This window comes from Balaenoptera borealis (genome assembly GCF_965194805.1).
Source record: "Balaenoptera borealis genome assembly, chromosome: 5".
NCBI lineage: Eukaryota > Metazoa > Chordata > Mammalia > Artiodactyla > Balaenopteridae > Balaenoptera > Balaenoptera borealis.
The window spans coordinates 131,236,961-131,257,495 of record NC_138862.1 but is presented as its reverse complement, the minus strand read 5'-3'; the positions used below and the strand labels follow the sequence as shown (position 1 = coordinate 131,257,495).

The following is a 20,535-nucleotide window of genomic DNA, read 5'->3' as shown; positions in this document are numbered from 1 at the left end:
AGGAAAGCAAGGATATGTTCACAAGACCTCTTAAGGAAAATATCTATTCTCAAGGAGAGCCAAATACAGAAAATAAATTGAGTGCAACTACTTGATCACAAGACAGGAACTAGTCACTCTGAAAATATATTAACTGTTCCTAAAGTAAATCCATTTATTCCTCATTCCCAGGAAATATTAGAACTATTTCATAAAACTAAACAATATTTTCTTAATGTTAATAATATTAAACTTTAAATCTGTATTTCCTAAAGTAATGTCTGAATGATTTTTTCACCTCTCCAGCTTTTTTCTAATGTCTTTTAATCAAATTCATCTTAACATGAATATTTAAATAGTACGTCTAAGATAGTTGATGTGTAAAATGTGCAACCATAATGGAAACAAATTAAATAATGGGACTCTAAGTATTATTCTAAAATTAATAACGAAGAAAGGGAGTAAAATAGAAAGTTTTCTATTCTTTTAAAAATAATAAGCATTCTCTGAAAACTATAGCTCTCTCTGATACCACAGTAGTTCAGAAGACCACTCTTCATGGGCATATTATGAATGTGAGTTTCTCCTGCACCAGTCTGTTCAGGGTTGTGGCAATGACTTTCCATGGCACTGGGCAAAGAGGAGCAATAAGAAGCACTCTGCAGCAAGCAGAGTATCTGCATAACTACAGATTTCTCTCCTTCTTCTGGAGATAATCTCTAATGTTCACAAAAGAAATAATGTCATGGAACACATTTTCATATGCCCTGCACCCTAAAAACTGTTTGAATACCTTAAAGGATCTCCTCATTGCCATAAACCACGCTGATAAGACTCACATGGAAATCATTTCCTTGACTTGTTTTTTTCCCAAGAAAATGCTTTGTAAACACAATGTAATACCATAAAGGCAAGAAAACCACCAAGAAAAAACTCTTAATTGTGTATTCCTGATTGCATTCAGTCTCTTAATAGAAGGTAGCCTCTTACAGAATTGTTAGCTACTATAACTAGCTAAATAATTCAAAGAAGACATAAATCAAGAAATCTATTTTCAAATAAAGGAAAAGAAAGTCACCAAAAAAGATCTATGGCAGTACCACATCTGATGAAAACAGAATAAAAACAATATCCAGAAATTCTTAATAATGGCTATGATGATGTCATATCTTAGAATAATATTAGAGATTTGTAACTAGTCAAATCTGGTTGTGCATATTTCCTAAGTTCAACAGTTAAAAGCTGATATTAACATTATAATAATCTTGACATAGTAAAATATTGAATCCTTCCAGTAAAAACTATTAAAACACAACCCAGAAATGCAATGTATTATTTTTTATTTTTTTATTTTTTGTAATGTATTATTTTTAAGACAGAAAACATTAATGTATTTCCAAATAAATCAGGGAGAATTTTTAACTATAAAGGAATGCAAAAATGTTAAGGGTCTTTTAAAGGGCAGAGAAAATGTTCCCTCCAAGGCAGTAATATCATTTGTTAGATGCTACATTAATAGCTAAAATATGTACTTTACATGTGTAGATATTCTGGGGGGAATGGGGTTACATTACTTATTTTGCATTTGACTCTGAATGAAGTTTTACAGCCCGAAAGTAGAATATTAAATGTAGCTTTTTAAAACCCCAACTTAATCCATAAAGGAAAGGTGGAAACACAGCATAATGATTATGTATACACATTTCAATACAAATGTTAAAAAGCAATTTAACATGTGTGCTTTAACATAAGAATTCAAAAAATACTCAATCCCACAAAACAGAAAGGCAGGATTTTTACACTAAATAGCCCCATCACAGTCATAGGAAACAGAACAGTATTCCCATTCCTTTCAATCTCAATTGTCCAAGGCAAAAGATATTGTGGGGAAAAATACATTTTAAAGGAAACGAATTTATAAGAATCTAAAGAAGAAATATCTGAACATTTTAGGAGCTGACCATGTTAAACGTAAATCAATGTGGGTATTCTCACCAACACATTCTAAGTACAGCTCAGAAGAACTTGGGTCACACAGACATTTCAAGTAAGTTTATGCCAATACATGCTAAAAGTGGTGATGATTTTAAAGTAATTCTCCTGTTAAGTCAAGTTCTTACATAAAATATGTGAACTGCTGCAAAATTTGTAAAATATCATAATTGTAAGAAAAACTAATTCTAAGTATGATTTTAAAATATTTGCTTAACCAAGCCATATATCCTCTACATGGACTTTACCAGCTAGTAAGCACAGTGTACCCAGCTGAAGAGATGTAGATCACACTGCTTAGAAATGTATTATTAACTATAGTCTCATTAGTTGAAGTGTATCATCTAATTTTCACTCTGGAGTTCCTGTGAAATATGTGATCATAAGTGTTATAAAAAATAATTCCTAAAAAAATTTCCTATTACTGCTTAAATATACAATGGAATACTTACATAGAAATAAGCAAATACATTAAATTAAGCATGCATATTTTGGGGGCTTCCACTGTGCAAGCTAACAGTACTACTGGCCATCTTGCATACCCCTCTGAAATATTACTTATCAATATTCCTTTTTCTAAGAGAATAATCAAACAATTCCCAATCTCCTTGAAGTTACATGGCATCTTTGTATTATAGACTGCCATCTAAGAAACATCTTCTATTTCCTGCCCGTTAGACTAGTTTTGGGTTCACCACAACTGCCACCTCATTTCTGTTAAGGCAACTATGTTATATTTCAATGAGTAATAAAATCATAAAATTTTAAAATCAACCATTAAAAAGAATATTAACATCCCAAAGAGATGTGTGAATTAATCTTTTAAATCAAATATGGAATGATATTTTCAAAGAAGATGTGAGGAAAGTTTCTTTTACTTTTCTGCATTCAAAAATGTTCAGATGCAGGCTTTTCTACTAAAGGGGTGGATTTGAAAACCATGTAGCTCTAATTCAACTGATATTATGTTTTAGAACTATGTTCTAAAACCAAAGTTAAACTCAATTTTTTCCCCCATGAAAACAGCTTTGCTTAATGTAGTAACTGGTAAAGAATCCCACCTACAATTCAGAACTTCTGAATAAAGATTTGGCAACGTGAAAAACAAGCACCTGAGTATAACTGGTCCTTACTGTCATTCAATACAGCAGCTGTTTGCTAGCCTAAATCAAGCTCTGCTTTCCTTCTTTTTAAACATCATTTGAGAAAAATAAACATCAAAAACAAAACAAGCAACCCCTCCTTCCCCCAAAAGAAGTCCAGGTTCTCTTTAGATAGCTATGAGAACGATGTAAGTTGCTTTGCGTATTTGTATTGCTTTACTTGGAATTTTAACTTCTTGACATTAATGTTAGAGAAGTTTTATTTTATTATCACAGCTCTGGAAGAACAGACTAGGCCTAGTTTCCCACTGCAATACAAGCTGAACCCTCAGGGCTCTGTGTCTAAGAATCAGGATTTATTCCTCCCACCTCCACCCATTCTACAAAAGGCCCCATGCCTCTGGCTGGGAAAGACTGTGGCAACAAGTTTCCATCCACTATTAACCTTTGCAGCTGCTCCATGAAGCAGAAAACATCCTTCGCATCATCACTCATATCTATTCTGCCCATCTCACAAGTGTCAGATAAGCTTTTTTTTTTTTTCTTTTCAGAGAGTAGTTGATTTTAAATTAAGTTAAAACAAAGTATTTTGAAGATATGCATAATGAAAGACCTTCACTCACAGGAAAAAAGTTTAAAAACTATATATGTGACTTGTTCATTCACATCAAGTGAGCACATCTCATCAAAACACTTGGTATGGGCTTCCCTGGTGGCGCAGTGGTTGAGAATCTGCCTGCCAATGCAGGGGACACGGGTTTGAGCCCTGGTCTGGGAAGATCCCACATGCCGCGGAGCAACTGGGCCCGTGAGCCACAACTACTGAGCCTGAGCGTCTGGAGCCTCTGCTCCGCAACAAGAGAGGCCGCGATAGTGACAGGCCCGCGCACCGCGATGAAGAGTGGCCCCCACTCGCCGCAACTGGAGAAAGCCCTCACACAGAAACGAAGACCTAACACAGCCAAAAATAAACATAATAAATAAATAATAAATAAAAATTAAAAAAAAAAAAAAAACACTTGGTATGCAGAAAGGCACAATATATCAAATAGCTAACCTAGCTCCTGAAAAAGAAAAAAAAATTTTAATTAAAAGACTATAATAACAAGAGAGGGTTCCTCTCTTAACAAATCATTTCAAGGATTTTAAATTGGAAGATTAGTTTTTCAATAAGGAAATCTTAGGTAATTTCAATTACTGAGTGTAGTGGATTGAATGGTGGCCCCAAAGATATGTCCACATTCTAATCCCTGAAACCTATAGATATTACCTTATATGACAAAAGATGTGATTAAGTTAAGGACCTTGAGAGTAGAAACATATCCTGGATTATGAGATAAATCCTAAATGCAATCATATGTATCTCTGTAAGAGAGAGGTAGAGGGAGTTTCGAGAGACAGACACATGGAGGATAAGGTGATATGAACATGGAGCAGAGAGACAGATGGAGAGAGATGGAGAGAGATGCAGCCACAAGCCAAGGAGTGCCAAGAGCCACCAGAAGCTGGGAGAGGCAAGGACGGTTTCTCCCTTAGGGTCTCTGGAGGGAGCACGGCCCTGCCTACACCCTGATTTCAAACATGTGGCTTCCAGAATTCAACTGTGAGAGAATAAGCCTCTGCTGTTTTACCACCAAGGTTGTTGCAATCTGTTACAGCAGCCACAGGACACTAATACACTGAGGGAAACTGTGTATTAAAAGAGTAGTCCTTAACCCACACAAACTTAGTAAAAGGGAAACCCTATATTATAAATAAAATATATCACTGAGACACAAGATATAATGATATAGTAAGCCCAATTTTTATAGCTGAAACTTTGAAGCAAATTACTCTATAAAATTTTCCATGTAACACTAACAGATATTGAGTGATACAGGGGGACCTTATAAGCAGAAGTTTTACCTAATCTCTAAATATTCAGCTATAATAATAAAGTGCATTAAGCAAGAGATAGGGAAATAAATTAATTTTCCAAATCAAACTAAAAAGTGGCAGAAATTAAAAACAATTAAAATGCCTACAAAATACACGCGAGTAACTGTGGCTTCTGAAACTATACATCACTAAGTTTAAAGGATCCCACTATATGATCTGCTTGAATAGACAGAACCACCCAGAAACTGACAAAAAGGAAGAGAGTGACATCTGGGGAACTGTAAGCTACACAGGCCATAAAACTTGGAAGAGGTCGTTTGAAAAAAAGAAAACAATAAATCTTTACTATCTGACAGCCACTTGGTCATTCTGAGACTTAAAAAACCTAACTTCAATATCATCACCTTTAAAACTGGGATAGTGTCTACCTATCTCATAGTGTTAATAGCCCCCTCACAGGTCATCATGAGGATGAAATGAGATTACACACAGTGATGGTCCATGGTTTGGGTCACAGCTTATCTCCACAAACTAGCTGACAGTTAGAAAGCTAACTATACTTGCTTTCTGAATAAAAAATTTCAGGGAACAGTTATCAGATTTAAAAAATTGGAAAACATTTTAAAAGCATTTGGAGCCTCCTCCATTCTGCTGATATCCCGGGGTCCCAGCACTTACCACATCACTAGCACTGGAGAACTCATTATTAACCAGACTTTCAAGAGCCATCCACCGAACCGGCCTGTTTTCATTGTCCCCCAGACAATGATAGTCCATAGGGAACAAGTCTCTGGAGAGGGCGTTATCTGTGATCTTAACTTGAAGTGTGTCATCAATGCTGAAAAGTAGACATGAACATCAAATACAATTGAATACTGAAAAAATATGGACCACAACCACTCATAAATACAACACAGTTCCCACTGTGACTCACGGAGAGAACCCAAATTCAGGGAACACTAAATATCAAATGACAGTGACAAGCTCATGGCACCTACACACAGTTCCTAGCAGCCAGGTCTTTGTGGATGACTTCCCTTCTGGCCAGATAGCTCATTCCACAGGCAATCTGAATAGCCATGTGGACCAGGTCTTGTTGAGAAATTGCCTGTGGTAACAGAAAATGACAATGTTTGCAGTTAGCACAAAAACTTTGATGGTAGTTATTTTATTCCACAATCTTACTCCATCCCAAAATACACCTACACACTAAGTTTTAAAAAGCTACTTCTTGACCAAGAACATGTTCCCACAGCTTCCTATACTTATACCTACTACAGTGCTTATCATTCTGTACTGTAATTTACCATTTACTTCACTCTCATCTGTTAGGTGTATCTCCCCAACATCCAGCATATACAGTAGCAGCTCAATAAACATCTGTTCAATGAATGCTGAATTCTAAGGGTAATATTTCAAATGTTTATTATTCAATAACTTGTTCTTTTCTTTTCCAATGTTAAGCTTTTATTAGGAGGTTATCCCCCGGGGACCATTTTCAAACTATTGCTAGTTTACAGCTCTCTCTGATGTGCTCCTCTAGGGCTAGTGTGCCAGGACTGTAGGTTGAGGAATGAAATTCTTCCCCAGGTGATGCTGGTGGGCTATGGCTGCCAACCACTTGCTGGAAACCCTGGCTACCAAATTATCACCCACAATCTACACCTCCAGCTACCACCAGCTTTTTTTTTTTTTTTTTGTACAACATGGACCAAATGGCTCTGTAAGGTCTATTTCCATTCCTAGAAGGGAGATCTAGTACAAGTACCTTCAAAGAGTTAGGAGGAAAATGACTGAGATGGTGTCACAGAGGGTTTGAGGTGATTATGAATAATACACAATGGTTATACACGGAAAACCTTCAGCATCAGCAGAGTGTAAGCCTCAAGACAGGAATCACAAACCATCTCCCTCTAAATCAACAGGTTAGCAATATCTTCTGGTTCAACTTGAGTTTCTTTTTACAGACTTCTAAACAGTTTATATATAGGAATGCTAACATCTACCTTCAAAGATATTATTAGAAGCTACTGGTAAATAATTGGTATTTGGGCAAATATTTCTCACCTGTGGATTATTGGCCTCTACTAATTTGCACTGCCGTAAAAACAATTTAAGATTCCCCCAATTCATGTAAGGCAATATCACCATGGGCTTTTCTCCTTCTTCTATACAGACATGGGTAATAGGAAGAAGATTTCTATAAAATAATAAGAAATCAGGAGAAACACAAGTGAAATCTGAAACTTCAGGGGGTTATTTTTAATAAAAACTAATAAAATAAAGATAACCTAAAACAAAACAAGAAAATCTCAAACTTACTTAAAAACATACAACCATTAAAAATATAAAATTATAAATGCTCTTTTAGACTAGACTTTAATGTTTTCCACATATCCACTTTCCTGATAGGGAAAAATTATAAACTCAGACGTTGTTTCCTGTGGACTAGATTCTCTTAAGACACACTCCAGCCACACTAAATCTCTACTCTAAAGGGTAATCAAAGGGACCTAAAAAATGACTTGAGCATGAGCATATGATAACAGCCCATTTGGTTCATTATCACGCTTAAAAAAAAAAAAAAAAGGGCCCCAACGCAAGTCTGCAGAAAAGAATATGATAATCAAGAGCTTGAAACTCTCACAAAAAGCCAAGAAGTTCTTAGCAGGTCACATGGGATTTCTAAATCCTAAATTTACCATTTACTGTCTGTGTGACCATCTCGCTTGGCCTTAGTTTCCATACCTCTAACATGGGGATCCCACCAGCCATACAATGTTGCTGTGATATACAAATAAGGCCAAGCATGCAGTAAAAAAAAATCTTGTTCCTTTTAAAATCTCCATGGCACACATAAATACTTTCATCCTATTGCCTAATGACACCTCTTCCATTGGTACCTGGAAATAACTGTTAATTTTTCCCAAGGCTATGTAACTTTTTACGTAATTACCTCATTTCCCCCACTAAGCTGAAAATTCCTAGATGGCAAAAACTAAAGTGAACTCCTTTTTTACACCCAATGCTTTGTATTCTGTGCCACAGAAATAAGCATTTGATAAGTAACACCAAACAACAACCTGAAAAACATTCCTCCTCCTTAACTTGGAAAATTCTGCCTCTAAGGATATTAATAAGGAAATATTATTAAACATATGAAAGCTATATGAACAAGGATAGTTAATGCAGTATTACTAGTAAAAGCTGCAAACAACAAGATTGTCCAAAAGTAAGGAAGTACAGCCAAATAATAGGATAGTATATAACAAATAGTCACAAAGGGATGCTACAAGAATATGAGTAAAAGCTTACTTATAGGAAAGCAAGATACAAAATTCACATGTTTGCAGGATAATTACAAATATGGTGGCAAATACAACTCTGCACAGAAGTATGCCAAGAGTTGTTGTTTTTGAGTTGTGAGACTTTAGATCATTTCTACCTTGCTTTTCTGTATTTCCTAAATTGTCTCAATTGAGTATGTATCTCTTTTAAAACCACAGTCACACAATTCTGGCCTAACAGTGCAGAAGTGAAAGCTGTGGGCCCCCCTCCTGCTGTGCAGGAGTTACTAACAGGGAAAGCACTGACCCTGAGGAGCCGGGAAAATGAGGACTCAGAGATCAGTAAACCTGTATGCGGCAACTTCTCTGTAAGGCTTCTGCTGGCATTACAGCCCAAGAGTGGCAGTGATGATTAGTCCCACTTTACAGGCGAGGGAATCCATGAAGGGGGTAAGGGGTAAGGTAATCTGCCAATGACAAACAGCAAGCACATAGAGGAAAAAATTCAAATCTTCATCTGATTCTGAAAACCTTGTGTTTTCCACTGGATCACTGGACATTCCCTCCCAGGGGAGCAAGACACACCAAGTCCCACACATACTAAAATGACTACAGCAGGAGGATGGAGGGAGGGGGAACTGGAGGAAGGCAGTCAAAGGTACAAACTTCCAGTTATAAATAAGTACTAGGGATGTACTGTACAACCTGACAACTATAGCTAACACTGCTGTGTGATATACAGGACAGTGGGTAAGAGAGTAAATCCTAAGAGCTCTCATCACAAGGAGAGAATTTTCTTTCTTCTTTCCTTCCCTTTTATTGTATCTATATGAGAAGATGGATGTTAGCTGAACCTACCATGGTAATCATTTCACAATATATGTAAATCAAACCATCATGCTGTATGTTTTAAACTTATACAGTGAGGTATGTCAATTATTTCTCAATAGAAGTGGGAAAAAATGACTACAGCAGGTGTGCACTCAGGTTTAACTGAACCTACCATGATTTCAGGAGTAATGTGAAGAGCTGCCCAATCTCTTTAACCCTCCCAAAATTATTTCTCTGCACCTTTCCTCATGACTGAAATTCACTGAGCAAAGTTAAAGGAATCTGACCCAAACACAGGAAGTTTGCTGGATGAGATCAAATCATTTATTCTATCACCAGAGGATTAAAAGCCCTCCGGGAGAAGTAACAAGCTGCATGAAAATGTTTCAAAGAACAAATGGCTGCTCTTCGTTCTGCCCAGTTTATAAAGGAAAGGAAGATAAAGAGGAAGACCTGGGATCTATAAGAAGAGTGGATGAGGCAGAAGCAGGTGCTATAGAGGAAAGGCAGGTTCTGCAGGGACTTAAGGCAAGAACTGGTCCAGTTCTCAGTCTTGCCGAGCGTGCCTGCAGAGTGAGAGCCATGAGGCATTCAGCAAAGTGCCCATCATCATCAGGCACCCTTGGGCCAATGGAGAGTCAAACTACAAGCAGAAATAGATTGAGTACTTTTTATGAAGCACGTCTGATGGAATTTAAATAGATCAACAGCTATCTTTTATTTATACAGCTATTTTAACTTATAATAAAAATTATTCTCAAAAATTCCAGTGGAAAAAGGAATGAAAAGAAAGAATTTCAAGATGCTTTAAAATATTTCAACACTTTAAAACTCTTAATCATGGAATGTTAAAACATGAAGTAAACATGATGAATTACATACCAAAACTAGTTTTTTAAAAAAGGTAAAATCAGAAACCAGGTGTCATTTCTTGCTGAGTGTATTGAATTTGCTTGATAAATTCTATAATATGATCACTGAATATCATTATTTCATTTTTAACCCTCATGCCTAGCAGTGTTCCAAGTGCAAAATGGGCACTTAATGAATGAGAACATATGCATACACAGAGCCATGAACAGTCTAGACATCAGGGGTCAAAAGAAATGTGTTATAGGCCCTAGTCCCCTTAAAAATGAAATAAATTGCTACAGTGAGAAGAAAGAACCATATACTTTCTACATATTGACAATGTGTTTTGCTCATTAAAAACCAGGAGTCCCGGTATCACTTTATGATGAGGAGGAACAATTAACCAGGATCAAACCATAACCTGCCTTTAGAAGACATTCCCTAATCACTGAATGTACAGTAACAAATAACCCTAATTCAGTAAGCCATCCCATTCCACCACCTAAGGGTATCCTGGGGCTACTAATTCATCCTAGTTGGATGCTGGAAAATCCTATAGCTTAAAGCTGCCTGAGAAAATGCTGCAAATGCTTGCTCTGAACATTTTTCAGCCAAAGCACCTTTGGGCTACTGTGGATATAAAACTGCTTCTTGAGAAAATCCTGGCTTTGTCTATATTTATCCCTGCCACCCACTTCTGTGCTGATGTGGTACAGACCTTTCATCAAGGTAAGAATACTAGCTAAGTACCTAAGTACTAGGTTAACATTACATACTAGTATTAAACACTCTGGTTCTTCCCGCTAGGGTCAGCATAATAAATCAAGTACTCCCAACATTGTCAAAAAGGACATTCCCAATTGATCATTACCCAGTTCTTGCTTTGTTACTCAGAGGAAACAAAATGTGGTTGTTTTTTTTTTTTAGAAAATATAGTCTAAAGGGTAAGTTATCTATCCATTCCTCTGCAAATGACTTCTATTCTTGGAATGAATCAGTGAATCAGGTCAATGGAAGGTAACATTCTTAAATCACATGACTTTAACCCTTCAAAAGGACATTTTTAGTCCCTCATTACTGTGTGGTCAATTTTTTTCAAAAGTCTCTGGCTTTTTTATTTTCAATGAAACTAAAAAGTATATCTGTTCATTATCTTAATCAATGTCCCAAGTATATGATAAAGCTAATGACATCTGTCTCAGAATGTGAAACCAGAAAAAGTTTTCTCCCCCAAGAAACATGTACATTTCCTTCCCTTCTAATACTGAGATGTATCAAACTTTAATGTTTCCTTCAGCCTTGCTTGCCCAGAAGCTAAGAGTTGTTTTATGTTCAATCACATAAAAATAACTGTCTCCTTAACGTTGGCTTATTTGTCTTCTTTTCCACCATCACAATGCCAAAAAACTCAATTTCATTTTCATTACCATTTTACTGATCTTACTATAGCTGCCTTCTTTTTAGGTTCTCAAATTCTTTTGACTATGAACCAAAGTATAAATAAAATTCAAAAATAAAACTCTGCATAGTCATCTTATTTTTTGGCAGAACTCAAGTAACTGCTCAAAGTACACAGAAATTACAATGCATAACGCCTTTTGCACATGACTTTCTATCTTTTTTTTTTCCCGGAAGTCCATAAATATCTTCCAGCAATGATGGTCACCATTCCATTTTTTAAACATACGTGATCAAATTTTCAGTAGGCACACAAATTAAGCTGACTCTGTATAGTGCTTTAAAACAACAACAACAAAAACCTTGCCCAAACATTGATACTGCACATTGTGATACTATAATTACACCCTTTTTGGCTCAGAAGATAGAATCTCTTGTTATAGCTCTGTGAAAAGGACTGATAATAAGCTTTTAAAAAAAGTTCTTCCTATACAGAACTGTAAATATTTTTTAAAAATCATACTGCAAACTAATGATAAGAGACTGGTTAAATAAAATGTGGTGCATCCATTCAACGAACTACTATGTAGTCTTTTTAAATGTGGATGTGAATTTATAGTTACTTACATGAAAAGTTAGATACATTGTTTTGCCATATCAAGAAGTGGGTTAACCTTGTTAAAGATAATGGTATTGTGATTATATAGAAAAATGTCCCCAACTTTTTGGGAAATGCATGCTGGAAATGCATTGAAAGTGCTGAGATATCCAATTTAGTTTAAAATACTTCCACACTTGCAAATATCTACCTATATCTACCTAAATAGATGATAGATACATAAACATGCACAGCAAAAATGGCAATGTTAACCACCAATGAATTTAGGAGGTGGGCTTATTGGTGTTTATTATTCTTTTCTTTGGTACTCTACATGTTCAACATTTCATAACAAATATTTTTTAGCATACGTATATCATTATCCTACTTTTTAAAGGGAAAGATGCACATAAATATAAACTCTTCCCTGAAAGCTCAGCTATAATTATCCAGATGTGGGCTTACATACTCTTCTTTATATTTTACTGTGTTTTTAAATTTTGTGCAATGAGCATGCATTTCACTTTTATATTCAGGAAAAAATAAATTAAGTTATTCCAGAAATGCTTTCTATTAAGAGCACATTACAACATTCTTAAAAATGTAGCATACAATGCTACCATGCTTAACACTTCAATGCTGGGTGGTTTCTCCTCTCACCTGTGATGAAGACCTCGTAGCTTACAACTTTCAGTGAGCATCATTGTCACCTGAATTTCAGAAGCTTGATCTACATAAAGAAAAAGACACTGTCATATATAGTATGATAATATTATACATATGACATCAATATTTTCTGGTATTAGTAAGTAACTATCTCAGACTGTATGGTAAATTTCATTAAAAGTTACAGGCAAATCTAAATAGGTCTAGCCTAAAATTCTATTGTAGTAGGTAGAGTCTCACTGACAAGGTCAACATTTACAGATGCCATTAAGGATAAGTTTGACTACATAAAAATCAGAAATTAAGTAAGGTTCCAGAAACAAAGTAGAGAAAGTAATAACAGGCTGGAAAAATATCTGTAACACATAAGGCATATAAAGGGCTGATTTCGTCTTTTTCCCCCTTCTTTAAAGAACTCATACGATAAGAAAAAAAACTGAAAAAGAGGCAAAGGATATAAACACATAGTTTACTAAAAAAACAACACAAATGACCAGCAAAATTAAAAAAACGACTTTCTGCCTCACTCCTCAGTAAAAAAATGCAAATTAAACTAGGAGATGCCATCTTCCTCATCAGACTGGAAGAGACACAAAAGTCAGCCACCTGCCAGTTTGGGCAGGAGTGTGAGGAAACAGGCTTATCAACAGGTGGGGGAAACAACAGCTAACACAATTTTTAATACCTTTTACCATCATCAATCCCACTGCTAAGAGTCTACTCACAAAAGCTCATCTGTATAGAACATAACAAGAATACCGTTCAATTATAACAGCAAAAAAACTCAAAACGACCAAAGACCAAAGTGCCCATCACAGAGAGCTAGTTAAATTAGCACGTAAGAATACTATGCAGCTACCTTAAGAAAAAAAAGTCAGATTTACATGTACTGACAGAGGAAAATCTGCAAGACATATTAAATTTTAAAAGCAAGGTGAAAAACTGTGTTTGTGCGATCAGTTATATTTCAAAATCAAATTTATTTGGAAAATTAGATATATTTGGGTGTGTTTTTCTTCTTACTCACAGAGGGAATCATAAGAAATTGTTTATGGGAGTTACTTTTAGAGATGCGAGAATTTACATTTTGCACCTTTCTGTCCTGTTTAAACTTTCTAACCTTACAAACATAAACTTAGAAAAAAATGACCACAGGAGTTCTGACTAGAGATTGTGGTGCATTTTACTGTTTTCTTCTTCTTACCTCTATGTGGTTAAACAAACAAAAAGAACTACTATTATATTAGTAGAAAAAGATTTAATTTTCATATAACAGCCCAAATTAGCATGATTATTCCATTTTATTTTTAGCTTCTGAACTCAAGGTTTTTGGTCCAGGTAACAAACAGAGCTAAAATTGGCTTTTAGTTCAATGTTTTTGAAATAAAACATGATAATGCAATTTACCAATATCTTTAGTCTGCACCTTCAAAAGAATTTGAAGCCATTAAATATTTGCACAAATCTACAAGGATGCCTCCTCTTATAGGGGCCACTACTTCAGTAAGTACAGAGGATTTTCTCCCCTGTCTGAAAAGAACATTTCCATTAAGTGAATAGTATATTTTCATTATAAAATTGAAAATGAGTTTTAATTTTTAAAAAAATGGGTTTTAAATATCAAAAACAAAATTAACAGTATACCTTTAAAAATACTTTCAAAGAAGCCAATAATCGATTTGTATGTCAACAATTAAAAAAAAACAGTAATAATAATTTATAGATCTTCTGATCAATGCAGTAAGAGGGAGAAGAAGATAGAAAGATGGGCAAAGCCAAGATACACCTCCCAGCCCTACCTAGTAAAATGCTAAACCAACAGTAAAATCCAGACCACTAAACTCAGGCACCATGATTATACACTCATTCCTTAAAAGTGGAGCTGTCAAAGCTGAGAAATAGTAAATTTCATTTACTTCCAAGACTAACCCGTGGAATCACTCCCTCTCTCATTACTTGATATTAGTGTTCCCTTTCCAGACAGCTTCACTTAGTTAAAACTTTTGTAGGAATACAAAATGGGTAGACAAAAAGCCAAGGACTTGGAATACTTGCTACTTCTTTGAAAAAGCACTTTACCTCAATGTCTGCTGAAATAAACTCTAGTTGTTTAAAAACTGCTTAAAATTTAGGAACATTTAGTAAATGGCAGAATATGCCTTTTTACTCTTTCTGTAATCTAAACAACTGTTAATAAAATTATGGCCAGAACTATTTGGGGGCTGGAAGGATCTTTTTAGAACTGAAAACTAGTAATAGTTGGAGGTCTGTACCCATTTGGTAAGAGTTTACCTTCTTGTCAACTGGTACAGAGATCCAAGTAAAATGTAAGGTAATTTCGGGATGTGTCATTTTTTGCATAATTTTTTAAGGTTTTAACTTTGATAAGCATGTTCTATTAAGCAATGGACACTTGAGCTGGATAATGAGCTAAGGAAACTTTGGAGAAAAAATAATTTTATACATTTAGTAAGAAAAAATCATTTTCCTGGATTCCTTACCCAGTCTGGTCCTAGTCTTATAATTTTAAATACTGAAAGGTCTATCTTTAAGATGTATACATTTGAAAAGAATACTATACAATAATTTACATTCTAAAAGTTACAAGAACAAAATGATTTTTAAAAAACCCTACTTATTTCTAATTTGTAAAAAATTAGAAGCTATAAAAGAAAACAAGAACTTAATACCAATAACCTCAAATTAATTGATTTATTTCATGGAATTCAATTTCACAATATTCACTGTGTGAAATTCAGATTCCTAATTTCAATCTCTGGAAATTTATATTGGAATATCCATTAAGTCTCTGTGAAAAATGGTAACTTTTAAGAAGCCAAACTCCAATTTCCTGCTTATGCCTAAAGGCAAAGGTAGGGACTTCCCCGGTGGTGCAGTGGTTAAGACTCCACGCTCCCAATGCAGGGGGCCCGGGTTCAATCCCTGCTCAGGGAGCTAGATCCCACATGCATGCCACAACTAAGAGTTCACGTGCCGTAACTTAGAGTTCGCATGCCGCAACTAAGGAGTTGGCGAGCTGCAACTAAGGAGCAGGTGAGCTGCAACTAAGGAGCCCGCCTGCTGCAACTAAGACCTGGTGCAACCAAATAAATAAATAAAATAAATATAAAAATAAATAAATAAAAAAATAAAGGTAAAGTAACTGATCTTTTAAAAACATATTTTTGCATTTTTAGCTGTACTTCTAATTGTATAGCATGTAACAAAGCATACATATTTGTGAAAGAACTTTGTCAACTCTACGTAGCTTCAATTAAAAAATAAAAATAACATTCCAAAAGAATAAATCTCAGAGACACTCAATCATGTGGAGTTATCTAACAATTTTAAAGCAAATACCGTGGTCAGTACACTTCCTCTGTGTTTCCCACGCAAATCATGACCATATCTTGGCTAAGGACTCACTATGCTTTCTCTTGTTTCCGTCTAGCTCAGAGAGAACATTATAATTACAGTGGTGAGACACAGAAACAAGCAAGTGACTACAATTCAAAGGTACACGGAAAGAGAAATCTTATCTTGTGAAACAGTCCCAGTATCTGCATTGTGTTTTCTTATCACTATTATTTCCTTTCCCCCCACTTCCAATCCTAAATCAACCCAATTCTATACAGAAACCTCTTTTGTTAATTCAACATTCCTTCAGAACAAATTAATAGTAGCCCAGTTCTAAATTATCCATAGAATATTTACAAACCCCAGAAGAAATATTAGAGTTAAGGGGGAATGTTTCCTTTAAAAAATGGAGAAACTGTAACAAAAGGCAGACATTATTAAACTTAGGGCTCAAATTTTACATTTATAAAGAGTAATATGTAAAGTATCCTTCAAAACTAGTCAGAAAACCTAGTGGGACCAAACCTAAAAATCAATCTTTAGAAGTGTTTTGGGGTTAGGAGAAGTGAATGAATAAACTAAATTCATTTTATTAACTGTTAACTTACTCACTTAACAGTAAGTTAAACCATCTGTTTAGAAAGAAGAAAGTGTGTGTTTGTAGCATCCTTAAACAAGCAATTTTGCTAAATTAAAAGAAATCAAATTCCAAAGTTATTTTTGTTAGATTAGTACAACCCAACTTTTTAGAAACAATAAACATAAACCCTTCATACTTCCTAAGAATTCCTTTAACTAAATTTAGAAACATAAGTTCTTATAAATTAACTTTGTGAACTTCATAAAACTGTCACCTCCTACTCATAAAACTAAATTTAATTTTGCCCTCAGTTTCTGCATTTGGAATGCTAAATTTGTTTTTCCAAAATTAATAACCAGTTATTTCAACTTACATCAGACACTGTCAGACATTAAGCACTCTTTAAATTACATTTTCTCTCTTAAAATGAACAAATAGACTTACCTAAGAATTATTTAAGCTTTTACAAAGCTTAAATATACAAATCAATTATAAATCATTAAAATTCTAATATTATAAAAGGTCATGCTAATTTACCAGTATTAGGCAATAAGCCATATAAAAACGTATTCTAGTATATGTTGATAGAGAATCTCTAACTGAAAATTTTATATAAATCAATAAGTGAAATCAGCAAGTGAAAAATTAAGCATCACATTTCTCCAAAAGGAGAATATGTAAAAATAGGTATTCTGTTCATGAAAATATAAACTATCACTACCTTTTAGAAAACAATCTGGCAACAACTATCAATATTTTAAATGTAAACACCTTGTGGGGCAGCAATTCCAACTACAGCTATACCTGCAAAACTCTACCAAGAAATAATACACACACACACACACACACACAGAGATATTTTCGGCAAATTATATATAACAGCAAAAAAAAAAAGGGAGGAGAGGGAGTGAGAGAAAGGCAAATAGCAGCTATTCACATAAGGTACAGTGGGTCTGGGGGTCATTTTTTTTCTTTATAAGTCCTCAGTTTTGGGGGTGGGGGGGTGCTGAGATGGAGGGAAAACTACTATCAATGTTTTTTAAGAAGGAAAAACCAAAGAATTTTAACCTAGGAAAAACATAATATTAGATATAGCAAAAATGAAGTCAAGTGGATGCAGTTTAATTAGAAGCCTGAGTAATATCTAATAAATATATAATAATAATAATAATATAATAATAATAATATATAATAATATAATAATAATAATATAATAAATATATGTCTTAATTTATTAGCTTCTATTTTCTATACCTTAATGAAAACAACACAAATCTCCAAAAAGTTTAGACTGTATGAGCTAAATTAACATGGACTGATTAAGGTCTGGCACACACTGAAAATCTGAAACAATTTCGCTGACATAAGCCACCTTAGACAGAAAAGCAGTATGGAAACAGAATGGGAAATAAAATCCTACCTTTAACTGTTTTTACAAATGCTTGTTTTTCCTTATTTGGATCTTTTTCATCTACTAAAATCCCATGGAAAATACGCCCAAAAGTACCTAAAAGGAAAAATAATAATTATTGAGATCATATGATAATGTTCATAAAATTATAAGTACAAAACTTTCTGGCACAATACAACTTAAACATAACAAGGGAAAATGTGGTCAACATTACTCCTGCCCTAGCATAAAAAGACTCAAATCTTTGTTTTTTAATGACTGTTAAAGGCTCTTTTTAACTACAAAATATCTTAACTTGCCTTTTGAAATACCAAATTTAAACTATATATGAGAATTCATTCTGAAATATCCTAAATAAACTAATGATATAGACAGGAGCACTGGAGCTCAGTAATGGGGTATCCATAGAGACATTTATGAGTTTCTAGGCTTAGCCTCAGAGCAACGACAAAGGAGAAAAATGGACTCTCCTCATACATTCAAAAACACCAAAAAAACCTGCTTCCATTAATTACTATTTGCCACTGGAGACAGTTCAAGCCCCTCCCTTGGCTGTGACTGACCTACAAGCATCTCAACCAAACAGATGAATTCAGCATGACTCACATGCATCCAAAACATTCCAAACTGAGTTATGGAAGGGGGGGGAAAGTAATTCTCTATTTAACAACTTGAAGAGCTCAATAAAGTATTTTATTATTAATTTCTGTCTTCTTCTTTCAGCATTCTCCCCAGCCAATACCCTGAAACTCAAAAAAGAAAGCAAGGACCAGCAAGAGGGGAAAGGCAGGGTACTATCTCTCAAACACCTATCATGTGTTAGTTCATTTAATGAACATCAGTTCATCTAATCTTCATAAATGTCTAAGAGTAGACAACGGAGTCCAAATTTAGAGAAGAGGAAACTGGACATGGAAAACAGGAAATGACTTCTCCAAGGTCACATAGGTAATAAACTGTGGGACTGGGATTGGAAGTTGGGCATAACTCCAATCCCCATGCATGCGCCTTCTGCTAGAACCCATACACTTTCCATCACAGAGAGAATTACTTAGAATGTTTCAAAGAGGCCTGCTAGGTAGTGATCATCTCAGACAAGAACTAAACAGAAAATATACTTTAAAGGTGACAAACACTAATAATCATGCCTTAATATACTTGAAAATCAACACTTCCACCAAAGCTGTCCATATTAAGGCAAATTGAAAATCTAAAGAAAGGGAAAATAAAAATCAGTGTTATAGAGGAAACAAATTGCGCATGGCTTTCTATCCTTAAACTCAAAATGAGATGAAATTCTTAAATTCTGAAACAAAAAAATTTTTATACTACTAACATTAAATCTTCCTTGAAAACCTGATTTTGAGATCATAGATACCTTCTTGGAGTACATCTTTTAGAGTTATCCTCTCCCTGGATATTGCGATATCCTTCACCTTAGCTTTGGCCTCCAAAAGAGTGACACTTCTCAGGTCATTCTTCTCTATCCGCAAGGTAGGATAACCTGAGGAGCCAACAAAGCCAAACCAAGAAATATAAATACCCTTATTATGGCATCAGGGTCAACTAGTTCAGTTAGAACCTCAGGACTCAAGTCACAGGAATGAATCAATGTAAGAATCATAAATGGAAAAAGGCACACACACGAACAGGGAGAATTACTTATGAAGGCCATAATAAATTTTAAAGAAACACTTTCCCACCTATCCCAGAATCTTAAAATGCAGAATTAAAACAAGAAACACTAAAAATAATATTATATTACTACCAGTTCAATTGTTCTTCAGCCAAATGAAACAAGCTCTGATTCATGGAATTTAATTTAATCCCTCATATGGACTGCTTTTCTCTCCAAAGATTTTCTAATATAATCTCCTAACAAAAAAAACCTTTTCGAATGAAGAGATGTTTGTAAAAATATCTTTTCTAAAAAAATATATATAATTGATTTAATCATTCTGGCATCCATACAGCCACTGTGAGATTCATATTCGTTTTTCGGTTCCCTTAATTCCCATTCATTCTTAATATGATGACAGCAAAACAGAATTTCTGGCCATAAATTAAAATTCTCATTGCAAGAAAAAAAGTCAGAATAAAAGTTAGTGTTAGCAAGCAGAAATTGGACTGGTATCCCCACTGGAACAGTATTTTGGGGAAGAAAAATCCCTAAAGAATGGGTGGACCTGGACAATGGTCATCAGTGGCTGCGAGAAGAACCACATGAACGGCTCTGGAGAACTTTGTAATGGATGGATTCGGCTGACAAAGCCTGATTCCACTGACAGCACTGTGACCATGATATGTCTAGGTGCGTGTGCATGCGTGTGCATACGTGAGCATTTATGAGTGTTTAGTCCTTCCTGGAGTTCTCTGAGTTTCTTGCATCTGTGGATTGCTGTGTTTTGTTATTTTGGAAAACTCTTGGCTATTTTGTCTTCAAGTATTTTTTCCGCTCCTTTCTTTTTTTATTTATAGACAAATATACTTCCATTGGGTTTTCTTAAAAGCACTATTTGTTTTTATCATACATAAGAAATGAAGTATCTATCTCCTTAAGGTAATGTCTACAAAACAAACAAACTTCTTATTGGTGGTAAATA

The 20,535-nt window shown here is 34.8% G+C and overlaps 1 protein-coding gene across 3 annotated transcripts in view; it reads right to left on the bottom strand.

The window, feature by feature from the left end:
• The window catches only part of RYK (receptor like tyrosine kinase), a 100,976-nt gene that overhangs the window by 15,195 nt on the left and 65,246 nt on the right, over window positions 1–20,535 (bottom strand). For 2 of the 3 annotated variants that reach the window (XM_082392729.1, XM_082392727.1), the window contains exons 8-13: window positions 19,311–19,445; window positions 17,942–18,028; window positions 12,579–12,648; window positions 7,020–7,152; window positions 5,951–6,060; window positions 5,631–5,790 (exon numbers count right to left, since the gene is read on the bottom strand). In XM_082392729.1, coding sequence (XP_082248855.1) covers window positions 5,631–5,790; window positions 5,951–6,060; window positions 7,020–7,152; window positions 12,579–12,648; window positions 17,942–18,028; window positions 19,311–19,445 — 695 coding nt within the window. The remainder of the gene's footprint in view (window positions 1–5,630; window positions 5,791–5,950; window positions 6,061–7,019; window positions 7,153–12,578; window positions 12,649–17,941; window positions 18,029–19,310; window positions 19,446–20,535) is intronic. The other variant, XM_082392728.1, reaches the window with a different exon arrangement.